The sequence below is a fragment of the Leuresthes tenuis genome, unplaced genomic scaffold, assembly GCF_036924035.1.
Source record: "Leuresthes tenuis unplaced genomic scaffold, fLeuTen1.0.hap1 SCAF_16, whole genome shotgun sequence".
NCBI classification, from domain to species: domain Eukaryota; kingdom Metazoa; phylum Chordata; class Actinopteri; order Atheriniformes; family Atherinopsidae; genus Leuresthes; species Leuresthes tenuis.
Window position 1 is genome coordinate 29,902,438 of NW_027325370.1, and position 18,543 is coordinate 29,920,980.

The 18,543-nt window shown below is 39.3% G+C and overlaps 1 protein-coding gene across 2 annotated transcripts in view; it reads left to right on the forward strand.

The window, feature by feature from the left end:
- Positions 1-11,135, forward strand: part of LOC140271510 (neural cell adhesion molecule L1.1-like) — a 138,760-nt gene extending 127,625 nt beyond the window's left edge. For both annotated transcript variants that reach the window (XM_072366757.1, XM_072366758.1), the window contains 2 exons: positions 5,593-5,604; positions 9,421-11,135. In XM_072366757.1, the coding sequence (XP_072222858.1) occupies positions 5,593-5,604; positions 9,421-9,688 (280 nt within the window). In that variant the 3' untranslated portion in view covers positions 9,689-11,135. The remainder of the gene's footprint in view (positions 1-5,592; positions 5,605-9,420) is intronic.
- The last annotated feature ends 7,408 nt before the right edge of the window (positions 11,136-18,543 follow it).

Here is an 18,543-nt window from a genome sequence, read left to right on the forward strand (position 1 = left end):
TGGGGAGGACACTGAGACAAAATGGCAACCGTGATCATGTGATGGCAAGAGCACAAGATGGTAGCTGTGACCTTGTACTCAGTAAGTTGTGTGTTAGCCAGAGAAGCTACAACAATTAGACGTGTAGCCCATGTGTTACCTGGAGGTTTCTGATCTTTTTGACTGTGTATGCATGTTTGCCAGCTGCCATTCAATGAGTGGCGGGGTACACCCTGTACAAGACCCCAGTCCATTGTGTCCCAAAGTTGAAATTCAAAAAATTAAATCCTTAATGTCATAGTTTCAAATCATAAAAAAAATAGACACAGCCTAAATGTCTTTGGAATTCCGTTTCTCTGTGAACACAGATATCCCACTGAGCTAGATTTATATAAAGTTCCAAATCAGCTTGTTGTTTGGTATGGTGGTATATTAACTTCCTGTAGAAAAGTGTTTAATTTTTCGAGGAAATGGGCAAAGATGAAGCTGGATAAATGGGTCTAAATAACAAAACCCTGCCAAAGCCTTGGCCTTTTTCTGCAGCCATCTGTTGAGACGTTATTAGTCTTCATCTACATCTTCTAAATATTTGTATCGTCTACTATTGTTTTGTCCTTTGAAATGACGTGTCCCATATACAGTAATAATACACAGTTCAGACTGGATTTCATAAAGTAAGTTTAGTCTCCTTTCCTGGTTGGCATTTCAATTGATTGAATAGTAATTCAATCCAAATTTCACAAGAGAGTAGAGATGGTTATATTATCATTGGTGAACAAGATCTTAGGAGGTCTCAGGTCTTCAGAGTTTTCTTTACGTCTTTCCTCTGATAAATCTGAGATCATCCTGCTCTATGCTGACAAATTATTTGAATACAAACAATGCACAGTTGCATTTAGTTTCCTTCAATTGGTATGTGTTTTCTGTCTTTTGTATCTGGATTTCCTTTGTTTTAGTGTCCTGGCTCTACAGGTGCACAAATGGCTGTAGCTCAGGAGGAAGAGCAGTCGCCCACCAATCGGAAGGTCGGTGGTTCGACTCTGGCTTCCCCAGGATACATGTCGAAGTGTCCTTGGGCAAGACACTGAACCCCACGTTGTCATTGGGGGTATGAATGTGTGTGAATGCATAGAAAAAAGCACGTAGTTATATCTTAAGATGTGCTGTATGAATGTGTGTGAGTGGGCTTTGAGTGGTCAGTTAGACTAGAAAAGCGCTATACAAGTCCATTTACCAAATCATTTTTGCTCCACACTTCGATGAGATATTTAATGCTGAAGTGAAAGTGCACAGTACTTGATGCAGTATTTGAAAAGCAGTATTTGTTATTTGTAGTGGTAGATTCAAGTTGTTGGAGTTACTGACTTGTGTTTGTGCTAGAAAAGTAATGTATTTCAGAGAATATATTCTACAGATGTACAGCATTGTAAGAACCAGAAAAGATGGTGCTTTGGATGGCAGCATTGGTGTTTTAGTGCACTTTCTTTTGTCTCGTTTTGTTTGCAAACTCTGTTTTCTGCAGCTCCTTTGAATGGTAACCAATCCCCCATGACACTTTCCACCAGTTCAAAACCCCCTCTTCCCTCACTTCAATTGCAGTCTGTAAATATGAAAATGCTCATGCCAAGAACCATCACTTTCATCAGCCTCATCCCTGATGGGGACTAGTTTGCCTACAGGTGGGAGATTGACCATCGGTGACAGGAGCTTAGCTCTTTGAAAACCATGGAGATGGTGGTGGACTTCGGGAAGAGCCCAGCCCCACACATCCCCATCACCTTGTACGGCTTACCACTTCCATTTCCTGGGGACCATCATTATGCAGAACCTCAGGTGGGAGCATCAGCTCCATCATCAAGAACAGAGGATGTACTTCTTTCAGCAGCTCAAGAAGTTAGAGCTTCCACAATTCTCTTACATTCTCATCTTCTCCTTCACCATCTGCTATGCTCCTGCCACTGCCAAGGACAAAGGGAGACTGCAGCGTATCGTTCACTCTGCAGAGAAGATTATTGGCTGCAGTCCTCCATCAATCCACAATGTGTACCCTTCCAGGACATTGAAGAGTGTAGTAAATATTGCCACAGATCTATCTCACCCAAACTGTTTCAGACTCTTACCTCTGGCAGGAGGCTACAGACCATCACACTGTTCCACGACGTGACATTGGAGAGACTGCTTAGTGCACAGGTCAGGAAATGGCTCATTGCTAAGATGCCTTAGCAGTGTTGGGCTGTAAGGAAATGTAACCCTCTCCCTACCATTATCAAGCCTTGTGGAGGAGTATAAATGTGCCAAAGCAAGGCTAGATATGATGCTCAGAGAGTCCAGAGATTTCATCATAAAAGCTGCTGTAACCACCTGTACAAATGGGGAGGAAATGGAATGCTGCACACAGCGGTAGGGGAAACAATGGCTGTTCTCAGACACAGACATTGTGGGTAGCATCCAATCAGAAAAGCGCAGCACCAAAGAAACGCCAACAACTAGTGGTGGAGGAAGTGCAACACCAGGAAGAAGCAGCCAGGTGTGCCAGAGCAGTCTCGCAAGCTCATCAAGGCCGCTGAACGAAGTAGGATGGAGTGGAACAACATAAGCTCAGAGCCATCTATGATGCTCTGCCCTCTCCAACCAATGTCCAGCTCTGGTTTGGAGAGGATCCAGTTTATCACCTTTGTGCAGCTCCAGCAACACTTAAAAACACATCATGATTGTCTGCAAGGTACACACGTGGACAAAATTGTTGGTACCCCTCAGTTAAAGAAGGAAAAACCCACAATTCTCACTGAAAGCACTTGAAACCTACAAAAGTAACAATAAATAAAGATTCATTGAAAATTACATAATCAAAATCAGCCATTACTTTTGAAATGTTGATTAACATAATTATTAAAAAAAAAAACTAATGAAATAGGGCTGGACAAAAATGATGGTACCTCTATAAAAGATTGAAAACTATTTGACCAGAGTGACATGATTAACTCAGGTGTGTCCTTTCATTGACATCACAGGTGTTTCCAAACTCATAATCAGTCACTCTGCCTATTTAAAGGGAGATAAGTAGTCACTCTGCTGTTTGGTGAAAAGGTGTGTACCACACTGAACAAGGACAACAGAAAGCGGAGGAGAGAATTGTCCCAGGACATCCGAAAAAAAATTATAGACAAACATCTTAAAGGTGCAGGCTATAAGACCATCTCTAAACAGCTTGAAGTTCCTGTGACAACCGTGGCTCATATTATTCAGAAGTTCAAGACCCACGGGACAGTAGCCAACCTCCCTGGACGTGGCCGCAAGAGGAAAATTGATGACAGATTGAAGAGACAGATCGTTCGAATTGTATCCAAAGTGCCCAGGACAACCTCCAAAGAAATTAAAGGTGAACTCCAAGGCCAAGGTACATCAGTGTCAGATCGCACCATTTGTCGTTGTTTGAGCCAAAGTGGACTTCATGGGAGACGACCAAGGAGGACACCACTGCTGAAAAAAAATCATAAAAAAGCGAGACTGGAATTTGCAAAAATGCATGTTGACAAGCCACAAAGCTTCTGGGAGAATGTCCTTTGGACAGATGAGACCAAACTGGAGCTTTTTGGTAAGGCACATCAACTCTATGTTCATAGACTCAAAAACCAAGCATACGAAGAAAAGAACACTGTCCCTACGGTGAAACATGGAGGACGCTCAGCAATGTTTTGGGGCTGCTTTGCTGCATCTGGCACAGGGTGTCTTGAATGTGTGCAAGGTAAAATGAAATCTGACGACTATCAAGGCATTCTGGAGAGAAATGTGCTGCCTAGTGTCAGAAAGCTTGGTCGCAGTCGCAGGTCATGGGTCTTCCAACAGGACAACGATCCAAAACACACAGCCAAAAACACCCAAGAATGGCTGAGAGAAAAGCGTTGGACTATTCTAAAGTGGCCTTCCATGAGCCCACATCTGAATCCCATTGAACATCTGTGGAAGGAGCTGAAACATGCCATTTGGAGAAGACACCCATCACACCTGAGACAACTGGAGCAGTTTGCTCATGAGGAGTGAGCCAAAATACCTGCTGACAGCTGCAGAACGCTCATTGACAAATACAGAAATAATTTAATTGCAGTGATTGCCTCAAAAGGTTGTGTAACAAAATATTAAGTTATGGGTACCATCATTTTTGTCCAGCCCTATTTCATTAGTTGTTTTATATTTTTTTTAATTATGTTAATCAACAATTCAAAAGTAATGGCTGATTTTGATTATTTAATTTTCAATACATTTTCATTTATTGTTACTTTTGGAAGTTTCAAGTGCTTTCAGTGAGAATTGTGGGTTTTTCCTTCTTTAACTGAGGGGTACCAACAATTTTGTCCACGTGTGTAAGCTTAACACAAGGTAGATACACCTGGCGCCACAATCAAGTTTGAAGATGCTTGGCTGCAACACTTGCAGATATAAGGACCTCAACTGATACCACCAAATACCCAGCCACAAATACCCAGCTGAGGCTTTCTTGTACTAAATGGCCGAAACACCCAAAAAGGATTGGATACACAACCGATGATATGTCACAGGGTAACTCTGTGGGCACAAACCTAAACACTCCAACTCCAAGGAAGATATTTCACAAATGAAAAACTCATAGACCCTTCTTATTCTTTTTCTATTCTTTTTTCTTCTTCCATCTGTTCCCACCTAAGTGAAAGCAGGGGGAGGTAGAGTGTACCTACCAGTCTGGCAGGTGAATAGGTAGCCCGATCGGTCCCCTCTCCCTGGCTTTGCCTTCCTGACCCTTTCTCTCTCATCTCTACTGCTATTGCTCTCATCTCTCCTACCCTCTGTTCGCATTTAAACACCCCAAAACACTCAAATGCATCTCCATATAAGGTAACTGCTTTGCAAAATCATTACAGATTACAGATAGTAGAATGTCTGCTTATGTTAATTGTCATTGCACCACAACACCATAGCAAATTCCTTGTATGTGAAAATATACTTTTCAATAAAAAAGGACTTGTGATTCTGAATTCACATACTGATCTTCAGATTGGCCAATTTTGGCCAAGGTTTTGGATGCGCTGATGTGTTTCCCACCATTTTTACAGTAGCAATAGTTTGAGCAGGAGTTTTGATTTGTAAATTAGGCTTTGTGCACCTGCACAATACTAATGTGTTCTGTTCATGAGAGAGAAAAAAGCTGCATTTTTGGGGGAGTATTTGAATGAGTTTTGCACCATATTCAGTGCAGCAATAAGAGCAACACGATTAGATTTTCACAATTTGTGATTTAATGAATAGAGTTTGTGTGCTTGTAATTAAGAATCTGAAAAGGGGTAATCAATTTGTGATGTCAACCATGCTGACAACTGTATAACTATGTTCTACAAAACATTCCAGTCACAGTTGCCCATTTGTTTTGCTCCATTATTACCTTCTTATCTCCATCACAGAGCTGACACTGAGTAGTGCATAGTTTTTAATAGAAATATCTGGGGCTAATTAAATGTTTAAATTAAATTTTATTGTCTTGCATGAATTATTTTGCTTTTTCATGTAAAGGTATAACTATTAATACAGCTTTCATTCCTTTTTATCTCACTTTTCTTTCTTCCTATAATGCTCTGCTTGCAGGTCCCTGGAGAGGTGAGGGATCTTGTCATCACTTCACTTGCATGTTTTTAAGGTTTTTCTTGTTGTTGTTGTTGTTATGATGGTGTTTTAGTAAACTGATTAGTTTATCAAAGTGGAATGTGACAAAATGTCATGAAACACCTCATGAAATATTACAATTCCCATGACCCTGGACAAAAAGAATATTAACATCTGTATTAACATTTCTTTCCCATTCAAACTTAATTTCAGAATAAGAATAATTAAATATACACCCGACCAATATTTTGCTAAATCAAAACATCAGTTAACGTTACATGTAATATTTAATATAATATCTATCAAATTTCATCAAGTAAAAGTATAGCCATTTTATAAAGACTTTAAGAGCAATTTCCAAGTTTAAGAATTCCTGAATCCCATTCCACATGCAAAATAAAAGTTAATTACTCCTTAAACAGCTTAAGCCGAAATTTTTCACTAATCCTGCTAACAAACATAAAAATATTTATTCACTCATTCATTTTCCATACATACTTTATCTTGTTCAGGGTTGCAGGAGAACTGGGGTCTATCGCAGCTGCTATCAGACGAGAGACAGGGTACACTGTAAACAGAGACAACCATGCGTGTGCACACTCACTACTACACTGGACTTAGAAAAAAAATAAATTAGCTTAAACTGTACATTTTAGGACTTTTGGAGGAAGTCAGAATACCCAAACGAACCCATGCACTTTCCTGCTGAGAGGCAAAAGTGCTAACCACCACACCATGCTCCCCAACACAAAACAAACTGAATCATTCCATAATCTCCGTAGCCAGATAAATAAGGGGTTCCATAACCAATTCCATAAACTTGGTTTACATGACTTTTTCTATTGCATGACTTATAATTATTCAAATCACTGTAAATGTACTTCTGTTAAACACTAAACTTAACTGTAATTCCTGTAAGCTAAACCCACATTACCAAACTATCTACTAGAAAACAAGCCGCAAAAACTGGACAACAAATCCCATCAGTGGGAAAACTAAATAAACTTAACAAAAGAAATAGTCCTGTAGTGAGCAACCAACCAGGAGATTGGGGACAAGTGACCGAAGCTCCCCTCCACATTGATACTGATAATCTTAATTAGGCCTGACAAGATTCATTTGAGAAGAAAACACAATTCTATTCAATTCAATTCAATTATTTATATAGCGCCAAATCACAACAAATGTCATCTCAAGGCACTTCAATGATAAATAACCACGAGACCAGGTTTCCAGCACAGAAAAACATGTAAAACCTCCACCCTTAGTTTGTGAAAAATGGGGAAAATTAAAAAAAAAAACAAGAAAAGATACATCGTAATTAAAATGATATTGTGCAGAGGATAAGTCAGGTCAGGTTTTTCTTTATAACGCATTTAAAAACACAGCACATCATTGCCCAAAGTGCTGAACTAGTATAAATAAAGACATTTAAAACAATGAATAAAAAACAATTAATTAAAGAAAGCAGTGTAAAAACAGATGATATATTAAGATATTAAAGAGAGTTAAGAGTTAAAATGGATAAAACCAAGGTAAATGTGGAAAAGCCTATGAGAAAAGGTATGTCTTAGGACAAGATTTATAAGATTATAGGAACGAGCATGACCTGGCAGAGCTGAAGAGGAAGGGCCATGTTGTATCAAGTGGTGGATTTGCAAGCAATAACAGAACAATTTGGTCTTGCATGTCTTAATCTTAAGAGTGTTACAATATATTTCAAAGATATGCAAAGTTTCAATTCTAGAATTGTGCTACACTAGTAACAGCCCGCTGCAGTAGCTCTAGTGCAGCATCATATTGTGTTTTTCTTTCATTTATTTCTCAAATATTTTTCTATACTGTTGTGGATGCTGAGCTGCTGGAATGCTTTCTGCTGGTAACCTTGGCACGTTTTTTTCATCTCTTATGATGCATCACCATGGCAACAGTAAATTGTTTGTATCTGGGAGCAGCTGATTGAGCTTTTCAAACCCCTAGTAATGCCGGGAATAAGAACCCAAATCTAGATGAGCCAAAGAGGAGATATTTTGAATGCAGATCAGAAACTAAACAAAAACAGGGATGGAGACATTTTCGACCGTTTTTTGCCTTTTGCCACTTTCATTATCAGGAAAGTTGTTGCCAAGCTACAACAAAAAACACGCTCATCCATTCTTGCCAATCTGTGAGGATTTCTACTCCACCCGTTGCTACTACACTTCAACTTTCTTAATGCTTGTCATCTGTTTTTTATTAATAATAATAATAACAACAATAATAATAACAGTGTGTCCATCCATCCATCAATTTTCTGCCACTTATTTGGGATAGGGTCCCATGGGGGCAACTGCATAAGCAGACATCCCCAGACTGAATAAACCTCTTACCCTTGGCTGTGTCTAGAAATTTTATCAAAAAAAGTTTCAAAGGGCAGTCCAGACTCTGCAAATGCGTCTGACTTACTGTCAGCAATGCAAACCAAGCTCTCACACTGGTTGTATGAGGATAGAATGGCTTGTAACAAGAGGCTATATCCCGTGCTCCCTGAGGATCCCCCACAGGACACCCTGAGCTATGGTTGTAAGCCTTTTCCAAATCCCGTTTTGCTTCTGCAACTGCCCAAGCCGCATTCAGTTTGGCCTGCCACTACCTGTCAGCTGCCTCCTGAGTCCCACTAGCTAAGCAAGTTCTGGAGGACACCGTTAGCCTAACGGCTTCACCTCAAATGTCCTGAATTCTGGAGAGTACGATGATCAGACCCCTCAACCCTTCAGGTTCAACATTTGTATTAGAAAATGTGAAAATAGTAAGTTTTAGTCCCTTGATCTCTTGTCTTTCTCACTAAACTTTCATAACTGGGAAATGACAAGATTGAGCTATACAGGTGGCTGTAATTAGTTTATTTGTACAGCACAATTCGTACACTAGACAATTCAAAGTGCTTTACAGCTACATAAAATCAAAAAAGGCAAATAAAAACATTCCATAAAACATGAAAATAATCATTAATTAATTAAATTAAAAACGAAGAGTGCAGATAAGATAATTTCAATTGTTTTCAGCCTGGATTCAAACATTCTCAGAGTTACAATCAAAACTCCAGGAGAAGGAAGGCTTCCGTGTTCCTCCAGTTCTCTTAATTGCTTGTGCATGAGCGTTGCAGTTGTAAAAGCAATCTATAATTTTACATTAATGCATATAACAAGAAGCAGTTATATACAATAACTTTATTTGACCTACAATTGTTCACCAAAATTGAGAGAGAAAAAAAATGCATCAACATGTGGATCTAGATCCCACAATTTTGGGAAAAAAAGTGACTCATTAAACAATTGAGAAAGGAGTGCTAATAGACTCAACACAGTAGGCAGTAGGGCCGAGCTGAGTGCCACAGCAGTAAGAATGAATGACAACGAATGTTCTCATTACAACACACCAAAGGTTCTGTTCTGCAGAATAGGGGTTATATAGACCATATTTAATTTAAAATGAAGTGTAAAATGGCTTTTTAGAAATATCTAAAAAAACAACACTGCGTTTGGTGACACACTGGTGTTGTAACAGAATTTTAGCTTCTGCTTTACTGCAGTTTTTAAGCTTCCTTTCTCTTTTCTCTTGTTCATCTGTTGTCATAATGTCATGTCACTTTTGTTTTTACTCTTTAACAAGAGTTAATGTTACATCAATCCACGTTTATATAAGATGCAAGTGTGATTGATAGATACAGTGATGCCTTAACTTTGTTTAACACTGTGCCATTATCTGAATGCCATACATTATGAGAATTTATAACACTTAATTGTTTTTTCTCGTTGTGTCTTCTTCTAGCGATCTAGATGAGAAGCGCTCAGGCAGCCAGCCATCTCTATGTGAGGACAGTAAGCTGGGCAGTGATGATTCTCTGGCTGAATATGGAGACAGTGTAGACATCCAGTTCAATGAAGATGGCTCCTTCATAGGCCAATACAGTGGTCGAGGACACGTTTCTCATGGCAACGAGAGCTCTGATCCGGCCTCACCAGTTAACCTCACCAGTGCAGTCCCCCATCCCCCCATTACTCCATCCCTGTCTACCATCCTCAACCAACCTAGCTAGATGCACTTATACATTCAGATTGCAAAATAATGCATACACATACTTATCTGCAAGACAACACAAATGGACAGACCACTTTGGTTAAACTCCAACACTTGCAGTTGGAGCGTAAGAACACACACCTGTTCCACACACACAAACTGATTGTACAACAAACTTTTGAAGTGCAGCTTTCTACAGGATGTCGCATCTTTTCTATTCTGTGTTTACACATGCACACTAACAGACACACATTTTCACCAACAAACACATTAATCAGATGATCCTTCATTCTTATGTAAGAAAGGAAGGAGGGAGATGGGAAAGTGGAGGACAGGAACAAGCTGTTCAAGTTGTTCTTAAGTTCAGAATTTACTATAGCAGAGGCACTGAACTGTTGCCTGTACTACTCAGTTTCTTATGAAAATAACTTTTGATATAACATCTGCCTAACTCCCTAACAACTGCACTACCAACTACAAAAATTAATCATTTTGCCAGTATCAGCAGCTACAGAGATGGCAGTTAATGGTGCTCTGCTAAGCTAGGTTGTTAAGCTTTTACCAGTAGCACCTTACTTTTTTGATTTTGCTTATTTTTCAATCAGTTTTACTACATAAGCCACAACTCATGTTGGAGAAAATGTGTTAATGTTGATTGATGATCTCTTTGTTTACAAGTAGGATTGATAAGACACTGCCTCAGTTTGATGTATGATTTTTATGAATTTCTAAAAACATGAATGTTTTTTAAGTCACTAGTATGAGACTAAATAGAAGTTGCTAAGAGCGAAGAGAATTTTCATGATTTTCATCAGCTGCTGTAGCTTAGCCCAGGGGCCGACATAATGTTGAGTAAAAAATTGTGCCAATCCTATCAATTTTGTTCAAATATTTAAGCTTAATTTTGTTTGCTCTACACAAAATCCTTCAAGAGTTAAAATCACTTTTAACTCTTGTTGTAAATTTCACAGTTATCACTTCATTTTACTCAGAAGTCACCCTTTTCTATTATTTATTCATGTTTGTGTGGATGCATCTGGGAATAGTTTTTCACTGCTGTCATAGTGGATCCCAGTCTTAAGATGCATTTCAAAAGCATTTAGATAATATTTAGCCTATAGGTTCAATACATAGTTAGTTTATTTGTGAGTTTTCATTTGTATTTATTCATGCTCTCCAATTCTGATAGTGAGATTTGTTGCTGGAAAACTGTCCAGTTGAGCCTTCTTCCTTCTCTTTCGCTAAGTATTAGTTATATCAAATGCTTTGAAATTACGAGCCTTTTATGGCACATCTGTTTTTCAGAATTTCAATGCTTCAAGAAGCTTTGTTTAATCTATTCAAGGCCATGGAACAATGTGATTAAAAACGGAGAGTATGGAGAACCAAGAAGAATGAAAACTGACAAAAACAGAAAATCAATTTTTTTTCACATGCTCTGAATGTAAATTAAACTTTGAGATGGTCATTGTCTTTTACTTCTGCTTCTTTTACAAGATAATCAAATTTTATTTTTTGTATTTGTTGCTGTGTTTGATCTTGTATTGCAGTAGCTCTTTGCTGCAGCATTTTGTACTGTACGAGACCTACAACCCCCTCACGCCTCCTCTCCATTTCCTTACCTTCCCCACACACACACATACATACATACATACACACACATAACTAACATTGTCTGTTCCTATGTTTTCCTCGCGTTATTAGCTTTGAGATTGTTTTTAGAGGACTAGCGATGCAGTAGATAATACTGTTTATTAAAATGTCATGTTGTAAATGTTGACATACACACAAATTGTCAGTGCAACGGGTTTTAATTGACTTGACTGAGGCTATGTTCACACTGCAAGCAAAACCCACAATTTATTTTTTGAACGGCATTATTCAGATTTTTTTCAAATCAGACCCAGGCCACTGTTATGTCGTCCTAAATGTAATACATATCTAATGTTTTTAAAGTGATCTCAGTCTGAACATTCATCTCGCATTTCATTAGACTTTTACGTCATGGAAGTGAGACATACAGGCATTGGAGACACCATCCACACATCATTAAAATTTGTGCTCTTTTTTCTCAACTTTCTTCTTCCCCTTTAAACATGGTCATAATTTTGTCAGCTTTGATTGCACAACAACTTCAATATTTACACACACACCCTGACATGTGTAGCATCCATATTTACTTCCGTAAATGCAACCTGTTGCACGTGACATCACATCTTCTGCATATGCGGGTCATTTTGGGGGTTGTAGACTATTCACACAGGAGTCTGAAGGCATTTATTTGAATTATAATATGAACAACCACAGAAAAATAATCGGATCTCAGCAAAAAATTAGAAATCCAGCATTAAGACCTGCAGTCTGAATGTAGCCTAAGATGCATTTTCTGCAGTCTAGAATAAATCAGCACTGAAGGTGCTGTTAACAGTGGCTCCAACTGCCCCAGATAATTAAGTCTGATAAAAAGTGTGATAAAGGATGTGATGGGATAGAGGAGGAAACATACTACAATACTAAGATATCCTAATGTATCTGCTTGTTGCATTGTGCACTGTACTGTAGCTGACAAACTTAACCCTGATCGTAAACTAATAAAATAAATATGGGCTACGCATATACTGAACAAAACGGAGTAAGTGGCTGTTTCCTCTGTTTGAATATGAGTATGTGTGCCTTTTCACTGTTGTTTAGTTAGGACTGAGAATTTTTAAGTTATTTCTGCAAGTCTTGAAAGGATAAACTCTGGTTTTGAAAAGCAGTGAATGCACTTGGTATGCTTTGAGTGATCATCTATATTCAAAATACATGTACTGCAGTCAATTTACTATTTAGTTCTGATTTATTTCATTATTAATCTGTACAACTGGGAAATGTTATATCAATACTGATAGATTGATTATCTTCACTGTATTAATCCTTGACATTTTAGATAATCTCTACCTCTACATCTCTACCTACAAATGAGAAACTGCTCGGCCGAAGAAAAAAAAGTCACACACTAATGATTTGTTGGACCACCAAATTTGATTAGGATACACATTTGTCGTGTCATCATTTGAATAAGCTTATGCAATGTCCCAGCATTCATTTGCATCCAGAATTGCATACATTTTTCACCAAGATCCTGTGTTGAGGATGGGTGTTGGACCGCGGTGTAGAGTCAGCGCATCCCAAAGATTCTCAGTAGGGTTTAGATGTGAACTCTGGTGGGAATCCATGTGTGAAAAAGCTCTTCAAACACACTTTCACAATTTGAGCCGGGTGAATCCTGTAATCTTGGAGTATGCCCTTGGTAGAAAAAACGTCGACTGACAAAAAAAAAATATATATATTTACTTACAGTAAATTTTTTTGGCCCTGCAGGATATTCTGAGGGGTAAAAAATAGAAATGTCAAAATACATGTCAGCTGAAAATTCAATATAACTAAAAAAAAAAGTTTAAAAAAAGTTTATAAAGGTCTGAGAAGTATTGTGGGCTTTATTGTGCTATACAGACAAAGTGGGATCTGTAAGCAATGGGAGAAATGAGTGGTTCTTCCCCACTGGACTTAAAGGGAAAGCAGAGAGTATCTGAGATTCGTAAGTAAGATTTGTAAGGATGCAGACACGTAAGTACTGACGTGTTCCTGAAAAAAGTTCAGTTCAACCAGATTTTACAAAATTTGTGTTGTTAAGGCTTTTGGGACTGGACTTGTCAGGCGTGGACGACAAGGATGTAGAGATAGCTTCCTACAAGCGGCCATTAAGTGTCATTGCGACTATGAGTTCACAGTGATTTGCAATTTTGATCAAGCCAGGACTGTTATCAGTCCTGCAAAGTATGAGTTGTATTGGGACTAAGAGAGAAAAGCGACACCCTTCGACGTTTGACCTCTAAGAGGATTTTAGGGAGGTTATGTTAGGTTAAGAGGTTGTGAGAAATATATCCAATGAAGGTATGGAAATAATAAAATGGACGGTTTCAGAATGAAAGTTTAATTTTTAGGAAAGAAGCTGTTGCTTCAAAAGACTGCTTCAAAGATTGTCCCCTTGAAGGGTGACAGGGATGAAAAACAGGTGGTTGTATCATAAGAGTCCTGAGAATCCTCCTGTTTTAGTTGACAAAGAAACAGGTTAGGTGATCTGTGTCTCCTTGTGGGAGGAATATAGATAATTGTTTGCTATTCTATTTCATTTAAAACCCCAGCTGTTCAAGGTGGAAGGCCACCCTTCCTGAGTCTGGTTCTGCCAGAGGTTTCTTCCTGTTAATTCATTCCTTTCCACAGTCGCCTCATGCATGCTCAGAACAGGAGATTGGACTGAAGGAAGTTTCGGTGTAATCTGTTGGTTTCCTTAGCTAGGAAATTGTTTTTCAATTGGCTCTGGAATGAATTGGACTAATTTTTAATTGAATTAATTGGATGCTGACAGGCAAATGTGATCAGTTGGGGATCAGTCATGCAAAACATAAGTTGTGTGGGACAGTGCACTTCTAAGTAACAGCACCTTCCTGTTTTCATGGTAAATGATAGACAACTCAGAGGAAGCCACTTCAACTATATTATTATGTAGATTGATGCATGTTATAAACATTACAATACTGCTGAGCAAAGGTCGAAATTTATGTGTTGGAGTGGCTTTCTACTTTACATAAAAGTGTAAATGACAAATTTTTTTCACTTGGTCAGACTATGGTAATGACCAATTCAAGGTACTACTAAAAATGCAAAGCTTTGGTGATGAAACAGTACAGACATATGGCTGTTTTCAAATGAGGTACAGATTACACGTTTTATGTGCCAGCTATATGTACTTCCTAATACAAAGCAATGTCCTTTTAAAAGTGGGCAGGGAAATGGTGATGACAGAATATTGACAGGCAAATGTGTTCAGTTTGGAACTGGAACTGTGGCCACACATCTAAATTTAGATGCAGATTTTATATTTTATGTGTCTCCTATAACTACTTCCTGCAAACACAAGTTTAAAGTGATCGGGTCATAGCAATGAGAGATCCATTTTGCCAAAATTCACAATTTTAAGACAGTACCATCATGAAAGGCCATTAAACTATTTTCTAACATACTTTTAAGTGAGAGGGGAAAATCACTGAGAAGTTGTAAGTCATGAACTATCACTATCACTTCCTGTTATCAGTGGTTAGAGCTATGGCATTACCAGGGTATATGCATTCAAGGTAAACACAAGAAACTTGTGCTAAAGAAAAAATGGAACAGACTCAGTGAATAATTCCCTATAATCCTGATACAGACCAGTGAGCTGTGCTGACCAACATGTCATTCGGGTCATCAGGTGAGAACCTCCCTTTATCAGTGTTTCATCTAGTTGGGCCCACGACGCCTATAGGAGGCTAGACAGTGATCACTGGCGTCCCAGAGTCACTCCCATAATGCCAGCCATCACTGCTCCTCACACCACAACAACCACCTTTTCCCACAAGCAGCATTATTATCAGCTACCCCAGCCTCTCGCCAACTGCACACCAGTAATAGCAGGGTGGTGATACAAAACAGACATTCTAATTTTCCATCCTCACTGCTCTGCTTCTGCCCCCAACTCCACATACCTAAGCTTTTTTCCTTTCATATGCTTCTGCCACTAATGCCTCCCAAGGAACAGTCAGCTCTATGAAACAGACTTTCGTTCTACTCCAAGACCACAAGGCTATAATCACGACTTAGATTTGTAGAGGCTATTTCTTGGGGGAACAACAAGCTTTCCTCCTAAATCTACCTGCAGCTCCCAATCACAAGCATCCTCTAAGCTGCCTTGCCTCCTTATTGTCTTATTAACTTTTCTTCCCCTCTTGAACAAACTGAATTGCCACTCTCTTCACCTTAGACCCTCCTAAATTCACCTGCCTTCGTTTATCTTCAATACCTGCAACTAAGCTTCTTAATACTTGGTTATGTCTTCCCGTATACCGGCCTTGTGACAGACTAACCTTACAAGCTGACAAAATGTGCTTTAGAGTTGCAGTACCTGAACATAACAAACATAGTGGGTCTCCGTTTACCCAGAGTTTTAGGTTCTGGGGAGTTGGCAATACAACATAAGTTGCCCTTATCAAAAATCTAATACGCCTTTCATCAATACTCCACAGCTCTTTCCAACTAAGCTTTTTCTTCTCTACACCTTCCCAATTCAACAACTGTCCCTGCTTAGCCTGAGCCACTGCCTTTGTACCCCTTAACATTTCCTCCTGTCTACAAACCTGCTCAACAACTAGCATTCTCTTCTCCTTGGAACCTGTTCTACTCCACACCGGTTTGCCTGGGCCAAGCCCCAAGCCTCCCCAACCTGTTTGAACATTATCCACAATCTCTGTATGTCTAAGAGTTGCTTCTGCCTCCTGAGCTGCCATTCATGGATTCAATTTCCTCCCCTTGGTTGGGTTTGGAACCACCTCACTAACTATCACATCTTTACTCCCAGGTAACAGGAGCTCTGTCCTAACTTTAGTACATTTAAATTCCTCTACTAGACTAGATACTGGGAGCTGGAGTATGCCTTTCCCATACAGCACCACAGTACTTAAGCATCTAGGAACACCACGCCACTTCCTAATGTAAAAGGTAACTAATCTTTCCATTTGTTCTGCAACAGATAATGGAATCTTATACACAGACAGTGGCAACATAAACCGAGGAAACAATCCAAACTGCAGACACCACAGCTTCAACTTTCCTAAGTCTGCCTGGTGCCATGTACCTAAACTCTTTACTGCCTTTTCCCTAATTATTGTAATTTTTTCTTCATCTATTACAAACTTTCTATAACTTAATTTCCCTCTGCTTATTAAGATACTTCTAGACTTAGTAGGTTTGATTTTCATACCAGCCCACTTTAGATTTTTGTTAAGTCTCTCAAGTATTCTCTTCATGGCACTGTTGTTGTCACCAACGTCATATCATCCATGTAGGCCCTAATTGGTGTAAGGCGCATGCCATCCTGATGTCTCTCTCCACCTACAACCCACTTAGAAGCTCTAATAATTCCATCGCCATTGTAAATGCTATTGGAGAAATCATACACCCTGCCATAATGCCTATTTCTAGCCTCTGCCAACCTATTGTGAAACCTGCTGTACTTAGGCACAGTCTAATATCCTGGAAATATGCTTTTACTAAGTCAACAACTACAGGCACTCAAATAATAAAACGTTTTCCAAATAAGGCTGTGTGGCACTGAACCAAATGCACTTGCTAAATCCAGAAATATAACTTGCAAGTCTTTTTTTTCTCACTCTTGGCTGTCCGAATCTGATGCCAAATCACACCAGTGTGCTCTAAACACCCTGCGAAACCTGGTATTCCTGCCTTCTGCACAGTAGTATCTATTAAGCTATTCCTTTCTAAATAACTAGCTAATCTCCGTGCAACTAAACTAAAGAAAATCTTCCCCTCTACATTTAGGAGAGAGATCATCCACAACTGACTCAGGTCCGAGGACTCTTTCTCCTTTGGATTAAGAACGCCTCCTGCCCTGTGCCATGCTGTAGGAATAAACTGTTTCTCCCAAACTATTCTTACTTGCCTCCACAAAAACTTTAGGATATCAGGTGCACTTTTATAAACCCGGTAGGGGACTCCATTTGGCCCTGGGGCCGACAAAGCCTTTGCACACCTCAGCCTCTTTCCACAAAGTTGGTCTAACGTCCATCTTATGAGCTATCTCTCCTAATGGTGGCATGTCCGGTGGAAGGCCTACTACTCTACACTGCTCAAGATCTGAATATGTATTTCTTAGATACTCTTCCACCTCTGCCTTTGTTTCTTTAAACTGCCCTCCCTTTTCCTGGTTAAACAACCCTTTAACAAACTTGAACAGGTCCCTGTAAAACACAGTTCTTACATATTCTATATTCTTTTTCCTAAGATATTCAGCCCTTCTATTGTTAGCCTGCTTCTCAATTCTTCCTGCAAAATATTAATTCCCTCCCTCTCTTCCTCTGTAGCTCTTTTCCACTTTCTTAAGTTTCTTCTTTCCTTAACCAATTTCTCCATTTCTCTTTGCCGTCTAGACTTAACTAAATGTACTCTTATCAACTCTTTCTATCTTGCAGCCCAAATCTTTCTACACCATAGGAGTACATTATGTCTTGCATCTTCTCTAGCTTATCACTTGCATTTCCTCCTAACCTACTTAACATTAATGACAAATATTTATTAACTGCCCCTTCTTTGTTGCCATTTGCCCTAGGCCACTCTAACTCTAGCTTTCTGCTCCATATTTTTCTCTCTAACTGGCCTTTTCACCTCAGTATCAGCTGCATCCCTTCTTAGAACCTCCACCTCTGTAGCTGTGTTATTGATATCCTTTGGACTGTGGTTTTCTACCTGCCGCTGGACTTCATCCGACTGTCTTCTTAAAAAGTATTGATCGAAGCAACCACACTGCGCTTCTTTTACCATACATCTCTTTCTTCTCTGATGCATTATAAGGCCTCTAACTGACATTACTTTCTGCCAGCCACAAGGACAAACCTGGAGTTTATTTCCCTCTAGCCTACCACTTATTTTCTCCAGCTACACTTTTTGCTCTGAGAACTATTCTGTCCAGTTCTAGCCCTAGAGAATAGGTCCGTGCCCCTATCCTTCACTGAGTCACATCTCCAGCTCATAGCCGTGTTCGTTCCAGTGTCAGTTGCCATGTAGTCTGTCTGTGAGTCATCTTCCACCCCTGCTCTCGCTGACCCTAGTGGTATTCTCCTGAAAGGAGAACGCCAGTATTTTTAAACCTGGACCTTATTTCTGGCATGAAATACATTCATCTACTCACCGAGAACAGTTTGGTGAAACTTGGCATCCTTCGGAAGCTATTTCGATAACTCGCGATCGGCGTATATCCATATAACGGAGTGAACGGGGCAA